General features: G+C 41.4%; 1 protein-coding gene across 7 annotated transcripts in view; it reads left to right on the top strand.

Moving 5' to 3' along the window:
• ATP6V0A1 (ATPase H+ transporting V0 subunit a1) overlaps positions 1-19,255 on the top strand; it is a 91,053-nt gene that overhangs the window by 66,985 nt on the left and 4,813 nt on the right. For 3 of the 7 annotated variants that reach the window (XM_088442447.1, XM_088442445.1, XM_088442446.1), the window contains exons 16-21: positions 531-747; positions 3,154-3,261; positions 7,861-7,968; positions 12,790-12,882; positions 13,260-13,377; positions 15,837-16,008. In XM_088442447.1, the coding sequence (XP_088298573.1) occupies positions 531-747; positions 3,154-3,261; positions 7,861-7,968; positions 12,790-12,882; positions 13,260-13,377; positions 15,837-16,008 (816 nt within the window). Of the gene's footprint in view, positions 1-530; positions 748-3,153; positions 3,262-7,860; positions 7,969-8,943; positions 8,962-12,789; positions 13,155-13,259; positions 13,378-15,836; positions 16,009-19,255 lie in introns of those variants that run through there. The other 4 variants (XM_088442448.1, XM_088442450.1, XM_088442449.1 and 1 more) reach the window with 4 other exon arrangements.

Raw genomic sequence — 19,255 nt, 5'->3', positions numbered from 1 at the left:
TTAAACATTTCATGGATGGAAGAAGCAGTGGAGAAATATTTACTATCCATTGTTTCAATTAGAAAATGTTTTTTGAACTTTATTTTCAATTACTGCAATACTGTGTACAGAGGCAGTCTTCCACAACTGGGCGATAGATGTTTTAGTGGCTACCAAAATTTGACCCATGAATATCTATCTCCACGGGACAGCCTCCCAGAATAAAAGTGACTGGGCTACAATTGTACCTGTGTATGTGTGGTCATCAGCCCAGTTTAATTTGGGTGGTTTAGTCCATGTGCTGATGGATGTACTGGATATGTCCTATATGGCCACACGTGTAAACCACCAGACAAACTATGGCCCTTTGTGGGCACATTTGATTTGCTAATATGACTCCCCATATTATGAAGTACTCAACAAAGTGCCTAAATTAAACTTTGGAATGGTGATGTATACTTTCACTGGTAAAATAGAAACAGTACAGATGGATATAGCATGAATGCATGTGCCCTAAACATGAATGTCTGCTTATGTTTTTGTCTTTCTAGATACTTCAAGAAGTCTTTGAACATTTATCTTGGATTTATCCCTGAGATGATCTTCATGTTGTCTCTGTTTGGTTACTTGGTCATACTCATACTTTTCAAGTGGTGCGCCTATGATGCTGCCACCTCCAAGACTGCTCCTAGCCTCCTAATTCACTTCATTAACATGTTCCTCTTCAACTACAGTGATGAGACTACTCCAATGCTTTATAGCGGGCAGGTAGGAACTTGGCATCAGGGTAATGTATGTTGGCTGTACTGATTTGTTTTTTTTACTCATTATTATTTATAATGTAATGCATCTTAAATGTAACACTTTCAGGGGGCAGCTGATATAGTTTTTATCTATACTATCTTGGACACACCATCTTGCATGGAGGTGTCCTGCATTATGCTATATACTAGTGGGTAGATCCTAAGGCAAATATATGGTGGGGCAAGGAGTTTCTTAATCTGTTGACAATACTTGCAAAAGGTCCTTGTCTACATTTCTTTATGTCTACATGTAAGCCAAGCAACAGTTCAGGCTGGAATTGGAGAACATTATTAAGTATTCTGTAGATTGAAGAAGGGTTCCTTCCAGATCCATATACCAAATCATGTTTATTTCCACTAGAATGTTCCTTAGAATCAAAGCATTTCTAGGTGCATTTCTTGAGACCACAGGCTGCTTCTTCCACAGCTGAAAAAGAAGCCCTTCTGGACCTCTAAATGGGAGAACTACTGTCTCAGGGCATGAAAATGATTGGTACTCATCTTCACTTCTCCTGCAATCCCTGCTCGCACTCCATGTATGATCCCTGGGAATATCAGATATTCTTTTTTTTATATCTGCCTACAGGTTCCCAAAATACAGAAATGTTATTTAGTTGACCACTAAATAGCTGCAGTCATCATCCATGTCCCAAAAAAATAAGAGGGGCCAGGTTTTAGTCCCATCTTTTCCTTATGCCTGAAGTAGGTCCTTCCTATCTGTGTTAGATCTGAATGCCCACAACAGTTTCCTTGCAGGAGATTCATCTACCTGTTCTCACTCACTCTGCTGGTTCTATGCATCGTATGGGAGGTCAGGCGAGAGTGGAAGGTGGTGTTCATCATTCCTGATTAGCATCTTCCTCTCTTTGTCCCTATTCATCACTGCCTATCAGAGCTATTGTTAAGTGTAAGGACCTTGCCAACCCAATTATTAAGAACATGAGGGAGACAGATTCACCCTCTTCCCTTATCTAGCAAAGATTTTATACCCTAGATCAGTGTTTCCAAACCTCGGTCCTCAAGACACACGAACAGTCCAGGCTTTAGTGATATCCGTGCTTGAACACAGATGTTTAAATCAAAATACTAATTAAGACACACTCAGTTATGGCTAGCCTTAACTGAGTGTACTAATTAAGACACACTCAGTTATGGCTAGCCTTAAAACCTGGAATGTTAGTGTGCCTTGGGAACCCCTGCCCTCAGTAGCGGCTCCAGGCACGGGCAAGCAGGTCTGTCGCCCGGAGCGCTACTGTTTCCGGAGGGCGCAGGAAACGCCCACCTCCGTCCCAGTGCTTTAGGACATATTTAAGCTCACGGGGAGGGAGCGGAGGAGGGAAGGGGCGGCAACACAGGACGGCGCTGGGCGCAGCACAGCCTAGCGCCGGCCCTGCCTGCCCTAGCTGTTTTTCGCTCTCTCCTTTTCCTCCAGATAAGTCTGGAAAAATGCCCTTTCAGTATTTTATTCATCACCAGTTTTTAGTCTTTCTTGGGCAGTATCTTATAGGTCTCTGGGGAGATTTGCAGAAGAAAGGAACAGAGGAATAGGGCTGTAATAGGGTAGACAATGAGTCATCGTTTCTTTCATATGCCCTGTTTCCTAGGATAGGAAGCAGTCGGGAAGCCGACGGACGGAATCCCGACCACCGGCTTCCCGACTGTCTAATCCCGGCAACGGCAAAATGACAGGCATCGAAATCCCAACGCCTGGCATTTTACCTACGCCAGGAGCCAGACACCCGGCTTACCGATCGAAGGTAAGCCGGGTGCGGACAGCCGCAAGGGGGGAATGTTAGGTTAAAGGCTCCCGGGGGGGACTTAGGGTTAGGCACCCCCGGGGGGAGGTTGGGTTAGGCACCCCCGGGGAGACTTAGGTTTAGGCAGCAGGGAAGGAGGGGGGTTAGGTTTAGGCACCCTTAAGGGAGGGTTAGGGGGAGAGGTTAGGTTAGTTTATACTTACCTTAGTGCAGTCGGGATTTTCACCCATGTCGGGCTGCCGCTGTCGGGATTGAATCGCAGGCCATGCGGCCGACGGTAAGTCATACCGAGCCCCCTAGGATAGCTTAGAAGATAGCTAGTTAACAGTATATACACAAATTCCCTTTTACTAGCTATTTAATACATGGAAGATTTTCAGATGGGATCTACAATTGCTCTTATGAAGCAGTAAGGTTAAAATAACAACAGGAATTTTATGCGAGGCTATAGATAGGGATTTGTAGTACATCAAAAATCAGCACAACACTATGCTTAAATACTTTATTTGTAGTTGGGATAGTATGCGTAATAGAAAAAAACACATACACACGCACACACCATCACCATCATTAGCAAGGCGTCCCTGAGTTATTATAGTCCTTCTGTCTTCCAGAAAGGATTGCAGTGTTTCCTGGTTGTGTGTGCCATGCTGTGCATACCTTGGATGCTGGTCTTTAAGCCTGTTGTGCTACGCCGCCAATACTTGTGGAGAAAGCATTTGGTGAGTACCTGACACATACCAAATAAGCCTGTGTTTTTGTGCCAATAGCTTACCACTGCACTGTCACATGGGGCCTGCTTCGCTCTGAGAACATAGTGACTATGCGGTGATAAGGGCTCCTGACTTTCAATGAGATCACACTAGCACAAGCACAACTACAAAAGCTATAAACATATCTACAATAATGGGTTGGGCTATGTCTGAATAGCTACCAACTGACCTAGAGTAGATAACACACAGAAACACACATACACTGAACCCATTGAGCTGCAAATTCTATCTATCTATCTATCTATCTATCTATCTATCTATCTATCTATCTATCTATCATATATATATATATATATATAATAATCAGTGAACTCCCTACTGTAAATGATAAGGGTGTGGAGCTTCACGGAGAACTTATCTAACCATATAAATGCACATGACCAAATGCTTTTAAGCGGGTCATATAGATCCGTATTTTTTCTAAATTGGTAATCATTTACAGTAATACATGTTCTATATAATAAACACGTTTTCCTAATGATTACTAGCATGACATTAGAACCCACCATTTAGACGGCATCATTTATGTAATAAGCAATGATTGTTTTTACATATTACTGTATGGGATGTTTATAATCTTTTGTGCTTATGTGCACATATCATATATAATAAAAACAAACCCAGAACAATTCATATACTGTAGCAGAGCAAGAAAGTGGAACAAAAAGTTAATGTGTAAGTAATAAATCCCTACTCTTAAAACTTTATTGTGTGGAAACTAGTTATTCTACAGGCTGTATATTCTGTAATGTTTACAAAGTAACCTTAGAAATGCTCTGTTCCACATTTATTGCAAGTGTTCTAAAATCTTCCAGAATAGTTAGGTCACAAAGAGAGGAATTCAGTTAGCAGCTGTAATGTACAGTGGGTGAAAAAGGGTGGTAGCCTCAGGCTTTATAACACCCGGGGCTATTCAATTAGAGACCCTTTATCTTCCTATATAAATTACTGTGTTAATGCGCATTAACCCATAGAATCCGGGACTTATGGGTTAACACGGTCGCGGCACCAGCAAACAGGCTATTTAACGTGGCTTTCTTTTTTGCGCCAGCTCTGGCTTGAAAAAAAATCCTTGTTAACTGCGGACTGCAGGTTGCCTTCATTTCTATTTGAATAGCCCCGCTGCTTCAATTAGCCTGTGGTAAATGACCACAGCTAATTGAATTTCCCCCAAAGTGTCCTGTTTCACTGAAGTCTATAGCTGATACCACAGATGAAATCTCTTTCTATAATTAGTTTTAACCAGAAAAATGTAGCTCTGAGGGGGCAATTCAATTATTTATCGCTCCTGTCTACAGTGACTGGGAGCTGTTCAATTGTTTGCCAATCTGCCCAGCACTGGCCGCGAAGGCCGCATTCTCACGCCCTAATGCATGGGATTAGCCGCATTAAGGTGCTTCTCCCATGCTAAATGCCAGGCGCGCTGCAGTTATCTTCTGCCAGCACTCGCGACCAGCCCCCAAAGCCCATTACTTTCTGCTCGCATCCCCCTGAGATGTGTGCAGCCTCTAAATATATTCAATTCAGTGTCTTGCAGAAACTAGCATGCAAGATGCCTTAAGATCCAGATAGCAGCGGATCTAATAACACTGGATTTCAAAACATCAGTCAGACTCTCCACTCACTGTATGGGGCCTCTAAAAGTGAAGAATAACATTATAAATCTTTGGACATAATTATAATAATAAAACAGTAATTAATGAAAAAGTAGAAAAAAAAAAAAACATATGCTGGCGCCCTAGTAACACCCTCCTTGTGCAAAATTTAAATATTCTTTGGCTGAAAAAAGCAAGTGACTGCTCCTTAGCTAAATGTGCTGCACTGCGGGAGGGGCAGATGTGAAATGTGAGATTAGAATTTGGGAAGAGTGCGTCCAAACTGAAATCTAAACTGCAGTGTGAATATAAAGCTGTCCAGCATTATACATGCAAAAGCAGCCAGTGTTTAACCGAAATAAAAAAGTATTTGTACCCCTTACATTGCAACTTGGGTTTTCCAGAATCAGAGTTACTCGGATTTCTGCTTTGCTTCTAATTCAGAATCATCCCCTGTGTGGAAGCCTTGTGCACCTGTGTAAGAATGCCTAAGGGGCATATCCAATTAGCCGCGAGTTGTTGTTTTTTGGTGCAAAGTTTTTAGTATTCAATTAGCCACAAGATTTTCGGCACCGGTAATTTTCAATAGGAATTACTGCAGCTTCAGAGCAGGTGCAAAGTTTGGGAAAATTGTCAATTAAAGGTATAATGTCGAGACTTAATTCAGAACCCCTGGGACACCCCCTAATGATTAATTAGGCAATTGGAAGTTTTCAATTAGCTTAATTGGGCCAATAATTACTGTATATATCATTATTGGGGTAGTGTTCTGCAAAGTGCAGAATAATGGGATAAAAGATGTGGTACAAGTATTTGGGGGGTGCTCCATGGATGGGTTAGGTGTGTTTTTTTTTTATGCACCCCAAATTTAACTACAGCATTTATTTTAACAAAAAAAAGATTGATTTCTACAATTTTTTCACTGTTATAAAAAAAATACACAAATCAGCTATTTGAACCATTTTAAATGCTAAATATATATTTTTTAGGACAGTAATAGACAAACTATACTGTTATCTAGTATTTTTTTTAAACTTCCCATGGGTTTTTGAAAAAACAAAAATTATTGCGTCCACTTTTTTTCAATTGAATAGTGCCAGGATTGGGAGCATGCATATCCGCGATAACTAAAAAATGGTTGCGACAGCCATATTAAGTTTTAGTTCTTATGGCCAATTGAATATGCCCCTAAAGCTGCGTACACTCGGTACGACTTTGCAGGACGATATGAACGATAACTATATCGATCATATCGTCCATTATTTGGCCCCTTCCAACCCCCAAACGACGGACGATGCGTGGGCACGGATGGTCGATAACGACCATCGCTCGTGCATGCAGTCCAACCTGGTCGATATCTACTAGGTTACTATAGGGACCCGCGTCATTATTGTCGTTTGGGGGTTGGTGGTGTGCTGGATGATTGATATTGATCATCCAGCACATGCAGGATGATCAGACAACGATATCGTTATCGTTGTCTGATCTGACCGTGTGTATGCACCGTAAGTGTTACACTCTGACAATTTCCCCAAATTGACCCATCCGTCACAATTTCCACACATTTTCTCTTGCTTGTAAACTTAGAAATGATGCACAATGGTTACATTGAACCCAGGTATGACTATTTGTAAAGAGGTTTTTAATGATGATTGATAAGCTACAAACAAGTCAACCACCCCAAACACACACTGTTTTCTCATTGTATGCCAATGTAGAGACCCATAGAATAATATTATAAATATACCCTTATATGCGGTGAAGGTTAAACTCTTACCAACTGCATGCAGATCAGGTATTAAACTAGTTGAACTTATAGACTTGACATAATACAAAGAAGTAGGAGGTAGGCAGGATTGTAGAAAGAGAGAGGTATATACTGATATGTGTACATAACATGCACAAAATAATATTTGTAATATGAATATATATGAATTGATGTGGTATTTACAGTGTCTATAAAGAGGTCTAAGTAATAGTTCACACATTTTGGAGCTTTAGAAATGTCTTTGAAGTTGTTAAAGGAGAACACCATGCTAAAATGACACATTAGTTGGATTTGCATTGAGATATCACACAGTCCTTAAGATATGGACAGTACTATAGATAGTTTCCCCCAAGGCTCCAATGATCCAGCTCTGTTCTTTACTGCCGTCTATTCAAACACCTCCTCAGTGAATTCTGAGCATTTCAATGACCTTGACAACATTGCTGCTTGTCTGACACAGGCAAGGGGTAGTAGGAGAGAAGAGAGCAGTGCTGGACTGTTGGGGTCTTCAGGGGCCGCATAGACATTTATACCTTAAAGACTTACACTCAACAAACTTTTCAGTTGTGAGTGTAATTCTTATGTGACTTGCTATGCAATTTCACACCTTTGTAAAACTAGATGCTCAAAATAAGCAAATATATTAGTATGAGGCCATATAGACCCTCTCTTCAAAAATCCCCTAATGAGACCTCTGTTAGTCATTGTTTGTGCCATTCATTGTCTACTGTCTCTATGCATTCCAGCATGTTCTCTTTCCTAGAGGGTGGGCTAGCTTTTCCTTTTGTGTTTTATAAATTAATAAGGTTAACGCCACCACCATGTTATGGGATAAGAGATGCAAACACCCTTATATTAATGTGTGTGTTGGCAGGCCCCCTCTTATCACTTAAGTGGCAAGTAGCGGTAACGCTATTAAATTATAAATCAGGGTTTCTCTTTGAAAAAGTGCTGATAGGGGATGATTAATTGAACTTTTTGTGTTATGTAAATGTTTATCCTTGTGGCCAGTTAGTGAGAACTCAAAGGAACTGGCTGAACTAATCCCAGCTTGTAGACTGGTTGAATTGCTTGGTTATGTTATAAACAGATGTTGGAATATGGGATGGGGAAACAGAGCATGCTGATTGGCTGAAAGCCCTGACCCTGATTTATAAATACCCCTCCCCGCACCCACTAATCCAGGGTACGCATAACTTCGGAGGTATCCGCGTTGGTAATGGGCCCACAGAAGAAGATGCCGAAATTATTCAGCATGACCAGCTGTCCATACACTCGGAAGAAGGCGAAGAGGTAATATATTTTATACACTCCCTTTACTCCTTCGCTGCTAGAGGAGCCCATAGTGCTTTCATCTGCAAAGTGTTGCAGGCACAGCTGGCAGTGAAGGGTTCAAATGAAGCTCATGTGAGAAGAACATTGCTTTGAAAGGTCAGTCCCTCATATCTGTATAGCTTTCCTTTTAACCACGGCCTGTATTTTATACTCTTTGAACCCAACTATTTTACAGACAAGATACTGAGATACTATTCTCCTGCTTCTTTCCAGATAGAATTCATAACTATTTTTCAAAGTGCTTTATATTTTCATGTTTCCATCAAGAGAATGCTGTGATATTAAACTGACACATGAACTTGGTTGATGGAAAAGAACCAGTGTAAGAACGTGGTCACCTTAATCTGTTGTAGAACAGACCCCTCTTTCCAGAGGGAAGTACTAATTAGAAAATACTAAATGACTTGTACAGTGGTTCAAGCTCATGGCAGCCACACATTTTCCCCAGTTAGCAACTTGCTAAAGAGGAGGAATATCAGCAACGTATGCAGGCATAGCAAATGTTCATTTAATATAGTCCTCCTTTCATCTACGCACAGTGGAGGCAGTCACATAGCTTGGAGTCACTGAGGATAACCAGTTTCTAGTGGATTGATAGATGGAATATGAAAACAGTGGCTGCCTCTGCTGTATGTAGGGGACTGGGTCAGTAAATGACTGTGAGTAACCGATTCAAACACTGATTGTTTTCCATCATAAGCATAGATTGAATAGCCTATCCATTCATTGTCTGTTAAACACAAGCTTTCAAATCTATTTCACCTATGGCAACTCTATAAATATCTCTGTTCTAAAACTCTAAGTATTATTATTTTCATTATTGTCTTTTAGAGTTTTTTAGAGGGACTGAATTTTGAAAGTGATATTTTATCGCTAACCTGTATTTCTTTCTATTTTAACCCTGTATTAAATCTGGATTTATATTATTCCAAGCCTGCCGTGGAGGAAGTGGTAAGAGTCACGTCCATTGTGCATGCTGTCAATCAGCCACGGATCCTGCAACATGGTTTACTCATCATTGTTTCCATTTAACCATTACAGAATAACATTTTAATTTCTTATGTCCGCTTGGTGGGCTTTGTGAGGGGCTTCAGGAATCGGCTACAGTGTAACTGCAACCATCCATCCATCTCCACACCAATCTTGCTGCTCATTTGCTTTGCGTTCCTTGACAAACCTAAAAGTGCAGCTCTTACAAGATAACTTTAATGTATGCAGCACTATAAAATCTGGAATTATATTAATTAGCTAGCTACCAAACTGACTATTAAGTCTTCTTGCTGAAATCCAAACGGTCTATTGCAAAGTATCTACACTGCGGAATGGTTTCGCTTTTCCATACGCTTCAAAGGCATCCTTTTGAGAAAAAAATAATAATTTTTAAACCGTAATGTCAGTAATTTTTTCTCCATGTTATTTCTACATCTGAGAATACTGTGCTGGTAGTAACCGACCAATGCATCATTGTATGCAACAGGAAACTGCACTTTTAAATTGAGTATGTCAAGGCTTAACTTAAACAAGAATACAGTACAGATGTGTCTTCATACATTTAGCCTATACTGTGAGACGCTGGTGCGAGTGAGCTACGCCGAGCGGTGTAGCTTCTCTTTCTCTCGAATGTGTGTTCTCACAATGTGACAAAACTGCTTCACATGATGGAACTGATTCATGTGATATAGGACACTTGTATATCTGTGTGTGACTGAGGCTGAATCTGTACAACAGAATTTATTATAGAAAAACCCTCGGCCGCTGAATTGTAACACTTCGTATACAGATTTAGACTCAGTCGTACACAGTTATACATATGTAACATATCAAATTAATCAGTGCAGTCCCGTGAAGCGGTATGTTACATCCAATTGCGACTAAAACACATTATCGGGCTATAAAGACCTGGCGCTGAGAGGGTAATAGTGTATGAGGATACATCTGTGCATAAAATACAGTATATGTATATATAATCCTATACATATATGTATGTGATTAGTATTTATTTTGCATTTTAGAATGTTTAATTTAGTGCTTTTATGTGTGTAAATACATGTTTTTCTTTTTATTCCTTTTTGCTATAAAAACATACAATTTAAAAGCAGATAAGAATCACATCTAGTCTGCCCATTCTTATTTTTAAAAACCCTAAACCCTATTTGGACCTTCACTTGTTTCAGATTTACTACACGTATGTATACATGTTTGTGTGTGTGTGTGTGTGTGTGTTTATATACACACGAGTGTGTGTATGTGTGCATATATGTATTATATATATATGTAATATATATATATATATATATATATATATATATTTATATATGTTTGTGTGTTGTGTTTGTTTGATTGTTTTCTATCCAGTAGAACATTATACCCCACAATATTATTTTTGTTTACATTTTATTTAAAACCAGAGATCACAATAAAAAAATGCAATGCTAGAAGTTAACATCCAGAAAGCTGAAAGGCTTGTAGTCCATAAAGCAATTGAAAAAAATTATAATAGGTTTGTGCTGTAATCAGGTAGAACGACCAAGTCATGTGGATAGATATAGTTGTGCCGGAGTCAGGTGGAATGACCGGATTATGTGGATAGATATAGTTGTACGGCAGTCAGGTGGAATGACCGGATTATGTGGATAGATATAGTTGTGCCGGAGTCAGGTGGAATGACCGGATTATGTGGATAGATATGGTTGTGCGGGAGTCAGGTGGAATGACCGGATTATGTGGATAGATATGGTTGTGCGGCAGTCAGGTGGAATGACCGGATTATGTGGATAGATATGGTTGTGCGGCAGTCAGGTGGAATGACCGGATTATGTGGATAGATATAGTTGTGCCGGAGTCAGGTGGAATGACCGGATTATGTGGATAGATATAGTTGTGCCAGAGTCAGGTGGAATGACCGGATTATGTGGATAGATATGGTTGTGCGGCAGTCAGGTGGAATGACCGGATTATGTGGATAGATATGGTTGTGCGGGAGTCAGGTGGAATGACCGGATTATGTGGATAGATATGGTTATGCGGCAGTCAGGTGTAATGACCGGATTATGTGGATAGATATGGTTGTGCGGCAGTCAGGTGGAGTGACCGGATTATGATAGATATGGTTGTGCGGCAGTCAGGTGGAATGACCGGAAAATATAGATTTTGTAAAACAACCTAATCTGCACTTACACTCCTTTTTTCATGATTATTTCATTTTTGATTCTAATATGGCTGTAAATCCTCATGTTTTCTATTGGAGACTTGAGAAAAATTGAAGTGAGTTTAAAGAGCAAGTAAAGCTGCTAGTCCACATAAAATTATATTTATGTATATTGATAGAGATAGACATATATTATTAAGATGAATAATATACAATTATTGGGGTGCTAATACATAAGTAAATAAATTCACAATACCGCCTTAACATGGACACACACTATATTGGCCGATCCGTAATGCATCGCAACAACCATCATATAGCGTGTACACCCAAATTCACCCAGTTCATCGTCTGGCTGCCAGGAGGCGGAGCTTTGCTAAGTGAGCAGACACACAGTGACTAATAGCTTTGCAGACTTGACTTGCTGTGTGGATTGGTTGATTCATTCACAAGAACAAGTCTAGTGATGCTACAGCAATGCGGTTTCAGCTTTTTAACCCATATGAGATACCATCAGGACCCTGTCCTAAATGGATCGCACTTTGCTGGGTTTTTTTTCTTAGCAGAGGTATAGTGGAGTGTTAGGGCTATACTGACCAATGTCTTCAGTATCATATAATTTGTGTGTATATTTAAGAGCCCAGCTTTGATGGAGATCAAATGCACTTTGTGGAGATGTTGCCACTGGGTATTTTGATATATTGCCGTAAATCTCATTTTCTGCTTTTTCTGTTCCCCATAGCCGCCTTAGAAACTTGACTCTAGACTCTTTTGAAGGGAGAAAACCTAGATTTAATAATTCCAAGTTATAGAGACTCTCTTATTTTCTGATTTTAACTTCACCATTGAACTTGAAAAGTTCTGATAGATAGTATATATTTTTCCATCTTTAGTTCTAGATTATCTTGAATTAGCTAAGGCAATCAATCCATAGTTACAGAAAAGGCCATCTATCGTTCATTACTGTATTTTTTATGCTTTAATAGAACAGTGTCCTCTACCTGAATAGCCATAATTGTCATCATTGCATGTCAGTTTGGGATGGATTTTAATGCAATAATGACCATCTGGACAATACCACAAAATCTTTTTTTTTTTATGACACCAGTTTAATAAATTGTCACTTATACAGCAAGCGGAATTAAAACAGATACTAAGAATTATATTCATCATACAAAATAAGAGAAATTGTCCTGTGCAAAATTGGGGCATTTTCAACTGTCACACAGATGCCCCCTCCCCCACACACACTTTATATGAGCCCTGTCTGCCCCTCCCCTTTAGAATGTGAGCTCTCACGAGCAGGGCCTTTGTCGCTCATGTGCTTCTCCTCCCCCTACTTATAGTATAATTTACTCCTAACTCCCCACAACGGCCCCTAACACTTGGTTGCTTATGTCCTGCTGCTTGTGTTATGTAGCTATGTCTATAAACCATGTCCTTGTCCTGCATTGTATTGCACGGCTATTAACGGTTTTTCTTGTGTGCTCATTTATGTACTGTGTAAGGCGCTGCGGAACCTTTGTGGCGCCATATAAATAAAGGATAATAATAATAATGAGCCGTTGCCGATCCTCATGCCTGACACCTAGTATTCCTGCCCTTATCTTATGTACTCACTCCATTCCCAGCTCTCCACCCAATTCTCCTATCAACAAGATTCTGTAGTGATTGCTTCTGAGGAGTTAGAGCAGGAGGAAGTTGTTATGGTAACAGTCCAGTCTGTAAGTACCAATCTCTTCCACACAAAACAAAGGGTGACCAGCATAACTGATTTTTTTGTTTTTAAAACTAGAATAGTCTATTAGCATGTCTCCAGATTAGATCTTTCTTCCCTTGCACCAGTTATCAGCCACGGGTGAGCATTCATTTTGGTCACTGTGACAACTCTCAGACTTTGTTTTGTTAAACCCCTGGCCGGGTCACCAGTCCCGATACGGCATCTTCATTCACCTCTCCTGGTTGTGGGCAGCTGTCAGACACGTTTCTACCACTGGTGAACACACGTATGGACTTCCTTCACCACTTCAGTGCAGACAAGCTATGCTTACTCTTAAGATCGTTCAATGTAACAGGTTTCCTTATTCTCTCTATCCTGCAGTTTAATTTTGGCGATGTTGTGGTGAACCAGGCCATTCATACAATTGAATACTGTTTGGGGTGCATTTCTAATACTGCCTCATATCTACGGCTCTGGGCTCTGAGCCTGGCACATGCCCGTAAGTAACTCTCACAGTATTTTGTGTATTCTGAACATGCTTGTGTAAAAGTTAAAATAAAAACATCCCACGTGTTGCCATAAAGTATGGGAAAGGTTATGTGTAAAACAAAAGCTGAGAAAAAAATAAAAAATCTGTCTTGTTAGTCCTTCAAAATGAGATATGGGTGCCAGCAGAAGGCTTTTGTGCCATCCCGGTGCCTCCCACCTGGGTAAGGGCAGTTATATGGCAATTTACAATACAATAAGGCAATTTAAAAACAATGAAGGTAAAATATTGCAATGTACAAATGTTTAACAGGGAATGAATGTACGCTCTCCACCAAAGTAATACAAAATGAGGCCAGAATGAAGTGAGGAAAAGGATTTAATTCATACTTTTGATGACATATGCAGCCTTAAGCGTCTGCATGGATACATGCTCCTGTAGATGTGCTGGGCAGTTAAATGTGCAAAAATATGCATTTTGGTTTGACAGTACATAATTGTCTCGCTGTGTCGACAACCTTTATGGCAAATAAGTGGTTTCATGTTGTTGCCATGGGAAGTCCAGAGACAATCAGTAACACATCTACCAAACCTATAGAAGGCTAGCTAGTGATGTCACTACTTTACCAAACCTATAGAAGGCTAGCTAGTGATGTCACTACTTTACCAAACCTATAGAAGGCTAGCTAGTGATGTCACTACTTTACCAAACCTATAGAAGGCTAGCTAGTGATGTCACTACTTTACCAAAACTATAGAAAGGTAGCTAGTGATGTCACTACTTTTCTTTTTTTAAACAAAGTTAGTACTGTATCACACAGTTAACAGGGACGGGATGTACAGCCATGGCCAAAAGATTTGAGAATGACACGTATTGGTTTTCACAAAGTTTGCTGCTTCAGTGTTTTTAGACCTTTTTGTCAGATGTTACTATGTTATACTGAAGTAAACTTACAAGCATTTCATAAGTATCAAAGGCTTTTATTGACAATTACATTAAGTTTATGCAAAGAGTCAATATTTGCAATGTTAACCCTTCTTTTTCAAGACCTCTGCAATTCGCCCTAGGCATGCTGTCAGTCAACTTCTGGGCCACATACTGACTGATGGCCACCAGTTCTTGCCTAATCAATGCTTGGAGTTTGTCCACCCGCCTCTTAAGGATTGACCACAAGTTCTCAATGGGATTAAGGTCTGGGGAGTTTCCTGGCCATGGACATAAAAATTCAATGTTTTGTTTCCCGAGCCACTTAGTTAGCACTTTTACCTTATGGCAAGGTGCTCCATCATGCTGGAAAAGGCATTGTTCGTCACCAAACTGTTCTTGGATGGTTGGGAGAAGTTGCTCTTGGAGGATGTTTTGGTACCATTCTTTATTCATGACTGTGTTCTTAGGCAAAATTGTGAGTGATCCCAATCCATTGGCTGAAAAGCAACCCCACACATTAATGGTACGTACACACTTGCCGTTATTACTGAGCTATTGCACGATTACGACATCTTAATCGTGCCATCGCTCAGTAGCGTGCACAAATCGTGCACTTTTATGTCAGAAACGACCAGCGATGCGCACGCCCACTGGTCATTTCTGACATTGTCCATCGCCTGAACATGCAGTCCAATCTGCCGATAACGTCAGATTGGCATTTTCAGAAATGATGGACTGTGCTTGACTCTTTGCATAAACTTAATGTAATTGTCAATAAAAGCCTTTGACACTTAAGAAATGCTTGTAATTTTACTTCAGTATAACATAGTAACATCTGACAAAAAGGTCAAAAAACACTGAAGCAGCAAACTTTGTGAAAACCAATACTTGTGTCATTATCAAAACTTTTGGCCATGGATGTAGTTAGCAGGACCGGTGGCTGGGATACCGCCGGTCTGAATCCCGACGGGGGAAGCCCAACACAGGATTTAAGATAGGCATCGGAATTAATCCCGACACCGGAATCCAGAAGGAAGTCATCCCGAACGATATAAGCCCGGGCATTTTAGCGGTTAGCCACGGGGGGAGAGGGGTGTTAGGTTTAGTCAACATAGCATGGTTATGTTTTTTTTTGGGGGGGGGGGGGGTTAGGCACTAAGGAGGGAGGGTTAGGTTTAGGCACGAAGGAAGGAGACTTTAGGCCACTAATGGGGAGGGATACCGACCATCAGGATGCCGCTGTCGGTATTTGACAGGAGGCATCCCGTCTGTCGGTATTACATTCCCATTCCACAGGGACTCTATACGTGGCGTAGTGCATCTAAAAGTGACTCACACGGTGCACTGTATATAAATATAGCACACTAATCGTCCTGCCAGGACATTGTATTGTGAATAGGACTAGGAAGTAAGCGGTTTTAGCAGTTTGTTTCCTTACACTCCTTTGAAGACTGCGTGAAAATAGTGTGTTAGTTCCCTTTTAAATAAAAGTGAATACATGTAAGATTAGGATTATAATGGTCATTGCTCTGCTTGTACTCTAGAACTGTCTGAGGTCCTCTGGACCATGGTGATGCACGTGGGCCTGAACGTGAAGAACCTGGGCGGGGGCTTTCTCCTGGTCTTTGTATTCGCCGCTTTCTCTACGCTCACCATTGCTATCCTGCTAGTCATGGAGGGGTTGTCTGCTTTCCTGCACGCCCTCCGTTTGCACTGGTAAGTGTCAAAAACCCCATTCACTCATGTTTGTCTATAAAACAGAAATGGTATTCCTTTAACATTATAACTGCATTGTTTACACTGAATACAGATGTTTCATTATTATGATTATTAAATAAGATTCTGCTGGGGACACACATTTCACTTTAGAGGGAGAGAGCTAATCATAGCATTATTTCTGTTTATTAAAGATTAAATTTTAGGGGGTATTTTTGCACTTGATTGAAGTATAATTAATAATAATAATGTTTAGTATTTAGGCAGATGGAGAGTTGAGATCTATGTCATGTATATGCTGCCCTTTGTCCCAGACCAGAGATTGCGTGAGTGTAGAGCAGCTCTAAATAAAGCTGGGAATGTCAGTGAAACCCGAGGAGCTGTGACTGTTGTGTATGCAGGACAACCCAACCTGTCTGGGAGAAACATGGTGTCACTGCTCCTTACACCTCCGCTGTATATTATAGTCACCTCGCTTGTAACAGGATGATGAATGAGGCATAGAATTTTCTGGTATGAGCTGACAGTAAAGAAAGGAGAGGCACTTACTCCAATGACATTGACATGAACTTCTTCATAGTCAGAGGGCACTGAATGGCAGGGCGTGGGTTAAAATACAACTGACAAGAGTCTTTATCCCCCTTTTAGGTTGAATGTAGGGAATACGCTCTGCTTCTTCTATTATTGTTCATCTTTATATCTCGTGCCCATTCTGCGATAATACCTTCACAGGGCCATGAATTTAACTTTTGTAGACATCTGTATCTTAGGTTGAATGATCCTTTAAAGTTTAGCATGTGTCCACAGAAAGAGCATGTCCACTTTAACTAGCAGCCAATTAGAAATGAGTTTTTATCTGAATATTGCAAGTAGGACAATGAAAGCAAGTGTCTGATTGTTTGCTATGGTTCAATGCAAATGAGCCCAACTGTATTCTGGAATCTACAGCGTTACCATTACACGGGCGTTTGTGTCCCAACCTGCTGTCACAGATACTGGCGTATCTCTTTGGCTATGCATAGTCTAGATGGGAGATGCCACTGCTTTCACTACTCCAGCTGCATTTTTTAAAATATAATTTAAAATCCACACAGAACATAGATCCCCTAGGGGAGCCTAGGGAGGGGTAACACATTAGTATGTAAAGAATACCTGACACCTAACTTTTATATTTTTAATTGTCTAATGTGATATCTTACACAGAACTGTGTAAAGAGAACCATGGTAAATCTCCTAATTACCAGTATAAGGGGAGGGTGGGGCAGGTAGGTTAGCATCCAGCCCATGAGGCTGAGTGGGAGACGCTGTATGGCATACATCTCTACAATGCCCTTACTACGATAAGTTCCCTTTAGAGCTGCGGTGGGCAATATGCGGCCCTCCAGCTGCTGTGGGACTACACATGCCACCAGGCCCTGTCACAGTTCTGCTATCAGGGCATGCTAAAACTGTGGTAGCACATGCTGGGATGTATAATATAACAGCAGGTGGAGAGACGCTTATTGTCCATCCCTGTTCTAAATAGAGTACGATTCAGCTCATCTAAACTATTAGCAAATTGGTTTCTGACTTATTTGGGTCCACATTGTATAATCCATGTCAGATCCCCCAACCAGTGGTGTAACTAGGGTATTTGGAGCCTTGGGCAAATTGAAAAATGGAGTGCCCCCAGTAGTGGTCCCCCTTATGCAGGCCCATTCCATAAGCACCTTAATGCAATGCCCCTAGTGTTGGTCCCTCTTATGCAGGCCCACAGTAGTGGTCCCTTTTATGCAGACTCCCATTAGTGCCCCCAATAGTGATCGCCCCTTATACAGTGCCCCCAGTAGTGGTCCCCCCTGTGCAGTGCCCCTTATATGGTGCCCTTAGTAGTAATCCCCCCCATGCAGTGGTGCCCCCTGTGCAGTGCCCCTTATATAGTGGCCCCAGTAGTAGCCCCCACCCCCCCGAAGCAGTGCCCCCTTTTATGTAGGCCCCTTGTAAGGTGCCCCCAGTAGCGACTCCACCCCCCCCTATACAGTGCCCCCTGTAGTGTTCCTCCCTATGCAGTAGTCCCCCCACAGAATTGCCCCCAGTAGAAGTCCTGCCCCCGGTAGTGGTGTCCCCTCCCCCCCTTTTCCTCCTGCAGTGCAGACAAAAGAAAAGCAACAAAAACCCCCACTTACCTGAATCCCCAGCAGCAGTCCGCATTTCCGACCTCCCGAGCTGGCCCGCTCTACATTATGGGAGAGACATCATGACGTCTCTCACATTACCCACTGCGGGAGCCGGAAGATGGAGCTCATGAGTGAGCTCTTGCCCGGCTCCGGCAGTGGGCGAAGCAGTCAATGAAAGTCTGTTTGACACTCATTGGCTATTAAATAAAACAAACACACAGCCGCCGGCACGCGGCTGTGTGTTTGTTACTTATTGTGTAGTGCTGACCACACTCCATTCGGTCAGCACTACACTGACCACGGTGTCCTGGACCACGGCCGGCGACGCCCAGGGCACACGCCATGCTCGACCCCCCCCTTAGTTACGCCACTGCCCCCAACATTCTTCCTTCACTGCCTGTGTATCACTTTAATATACATGTCTGCTGGAGAAGAGCAGAAACATTATGGTCTCTTGAGGATGAAATCAGTTTGTGATACTGACTGATGTCTGTTCTGCTGTCTACCCCTTCTGGTCAGGACCATGCTTTTCATTATTATATGGCAGCAGTTGCAATGGGTAGCTTTACATGTCACTACCTCATTTACAAGTGGAGTTTAAAAAGCAAACAAAAAACCCTCCCCCTTGATAGTATATAATGCAGCTCCTCTTCTTCTCCTGTCTCTAAGCTCAATAGGTAAAGCAGTGGATTAGTTTCTGTGGTGCAGGGGTTTGTCTTCTCATAGGTCTCCATGATGCAGCATCTGATGCTTCAAGCTGAAGACGTTCGCATTTGAAAAGCACCATACTGATGCAGGTAGGATGTAAGATATTCAGGACAGCTCTCTCCATTCCTTCATATGCAATGTGAGAGCTGTCCTGAATATCTTGTATCCTACCTGGTATAAGTATGGTGCTTTTCACATGTGCATGTCTTTACGCACATCCTCGGCTTCAAGCATCAGATGGTGCATCATCTGGGAACAACATGCCAGCTGCATCCAACCAGATGGAAGACACCCGCTTGAGTTAAATCCCTAAATTAGTGGTGTTGTCATATGATAAACTTTATACCTGAGTCGAGTGTTAGATTAGTAATAGAGTAGTTTGT

This window comes from Taudactylus pleione, unplaced genomic scaffold, assembly GCF_031769625.1.
Source record: "Taudactylus pleione unplaced genomic scaffold, aTauple2 ptg000018l, whole genome shotgun sequence".
NCBI classification, from domain to species: domain Eukaryota; kingdom Metazoa; phylum Chordata; class Amphibia; order Anura; family Myobatrachidae; genus Taudactylus; species Taudactylus pleione.
This window is presented reverse-complemented; position numbering and strand designations above follow the sequence as displayed.